General features: G+C 44.9%; 1 protein-coding gene across 1 annotated transcript in view; it reads left to right on the top strand.

Moving 5' to 3' along the window:
- LOC118420308 (dynein heavy chain 6, axonemal-like) overlaps window positions 1-2,359 on the top strand; it is a 50,251-nt gene that overhangs the window by 26,519 nt on the left and 21,373 nt on the right. The window contains exons 25-26 of the mRNA XM_035827058.1: window positions 385-514; window positions 1,570-1,684. Coding sequence (XP_035682951.1) covers window positions 385-514; window positions 1,570-1,684 — 245 coding nt within the window. The remainder of the gene's footprint in view (window positions 1-384; window positions 515-1,569; window positions 1,685-2,359) is intronic.

Below are 2,359 nucleotides of genomic sequence, written 5' to 3' on the forward strand. Positions count from 1 at the left end.
GGATTATTTTTGGTACAGTCAAGTACATTAGATTATCATCCATTTTTTAAAATAAAATATTTATAATATGGAGATATTGACCCTGTGTCAGTGCAAAATGATAGTTAAATCTTGGTTTCAAAACTTCCAAAAAGTGCTGCTGCTCTTCCCTACAGAATGTGTGGGAAGTGTTTGTATGTTGCAGATTGTGTTCTTATTTTGCAGATTGTGTTCTTATGTTGCAGATTGTATATGACTTCCAGCATGCCCAACCCTTATGTTATGTTGCAGATTGTATATGACTACCAGCATGCCCAACCCTTATGTTATGTTGCAGATTGTACATGACTACCAGCATATCCAACACTTATGTTGCAGATTGTATATGACTACTTTATGTTGCAGATTGTACATGACTACCAGCATGCCCAACCCTCACTTCCTGCCAGCAGTCTGCATCAAGGTCAACATCATCAACTTCACAGTGACGTTTGAGGGGCTTCAGGAGCAGCTGCTGTCTACTGTCGTCCAGCAGGTCAGCAAGCATTAAACACACACATGTCAGCAAGCATCACCAACACATGTCACTATGGCATCACGAGCATCATCCACACATCTGTCACTATGGCATCAGCAAGCATCACCAACACACATGTCCACTATGGCATCAGCAAGCATTAAACACACACATGGCCACTATGGCATCAGCAAGCATTAAACACACACATGGCCACTATGGCATCAGCAAGCATTAAACACACACATGGCCACTATGGCATCAGCTAGCATTAAACACACACATGGCCACTATGGCATCAGCAAGCATTAAACACACACATGGCCACTATGGCATCAGCTAGCATTAAACACACACATGGCCACTATGGCATCAGCAAGCATTAAACACACACATAGCCACTATGGCATCAGCAAGCATTAAACACACACATGGCCACTATGGCATCAGCAAGCATTAAACACACACATGGCCACTATGGCATCAGCTAGCATTAAACACACACATGGCCACTATGGCATCAGCAAGCATCAAACACACATGGCCACTATGGCATCAGCAAGCATCACCCACACACATGGCCACTATGGCATCAGCAAGCATTAAACACACACATGGCCACTATGGCATGATAAGGACACAACACATTTATTTGTTGCTTCTTGGGTTTAATCTTTTCAGAAAATAAAAAGAAATCTTTTCAAAAGGTCTAAACATTATCATCATACATGGCCTGTGTTAGTCAATATTGACCAAGAGAAACCCCTAATTCACATCAGGCCTTCAGCATCAGCTATCTCAGATAGACAATGTCTGCCACGTAGGTCACATCTGTAAGCTGACTCAGCTCAATCGCAAAGTTCTTTCCTGCACATCCACTTCTCTTCTGCATTACGCATCAGTCTGGTTTCCCTTGATTTAACCTGCTGGAACAGTTACCTTCTTGCAAACTTTGTGATATTTTGTTTCCATAGGAACGACCTGACCTTGATATTTTGTTTCCATAGGAACGACCTGACCTTGATATTTTGTTTCCATAGGAACGACCTGACCTTGATATTTTGTTTCCATAGGAACGACCTGACCTTGAGCAGCAGCATGCACAGCTGTTGGAGAGTATTGCAGCTGATCTGCAGCTGCTGAGAGACCTGGAGGACAAGTCGCTCAGTCTGCTGCAGAAATCAGAGGGTAAGTCACTCAGTCTGCTGCAGAAATCAGAGGGTAAGTCACTCAGTCTGCTGCAGAAATCAGAGGGTAAGTCTGCTGCAGAAATCAGAGGGTAAGTCACATGTCTGCTGCAGAAATCAGAGGGTAAGTCACATGTCTGCTGCAGAAATCAGAGGGTAAGTCAGTCTGCTGCAGAAATCAGAGGGTAAGTCACTCGTCTGCTGCAGAAATCAGAGGGTAAATCAGTCTGCTGCAGAAATCAGAGGGTAAGTCACTCAGTCTGCTGCAGAAATCAGAGGGTAAGTCGCTCAGTCTGCTGCAGAAATCAGAGGGTAAGTCACTCGTCTGCTGCAGAAATCAGAGGGTAAGTCGCTCAGTCTGCTGCAGAAATCAGAGGACAAGTCGCTCAGTCTGCTGCAGAAATCAGAGGGTAAGTCACTCGTCTGCTGCAGAAATCAGAGGGTAAGTCGCTCAGTCTGCTGCAGAAATCAGAGGGTACGTCACTCAGTCTGCTGCAGAAATCAGAGGGTAAGTGTCTCGGTCTGCTGCAGAAATCAGAGGGTAAGTCGCTCAGTCTGCTGCAGAAATCAGAGGGTAAGTCGCTCAGTCTGCTGCAGAACTCAGAGGGTAAGTGTCTCGGTCTGCTGCAGAAATCAGAGGGTAAGTGTCTCGGACTGCTGCAGAAATCAGAGGGTA

This window comes from Branchiostoma floridae, chromosome 1 (genome assembly GCF_000003815.2).
Source record: "Branchiostoma floridae strain S238N-H82 chromosome 1, Bfl_VNyyK, whole genome shotgun sequence".
Lineage (NCBI taxonomy): Eukaryota > Metazoa > Chordata > Leptocardii > Amphioxiformes > Branchiostomatidae > Branchiostoma > Branchiostoma floridae.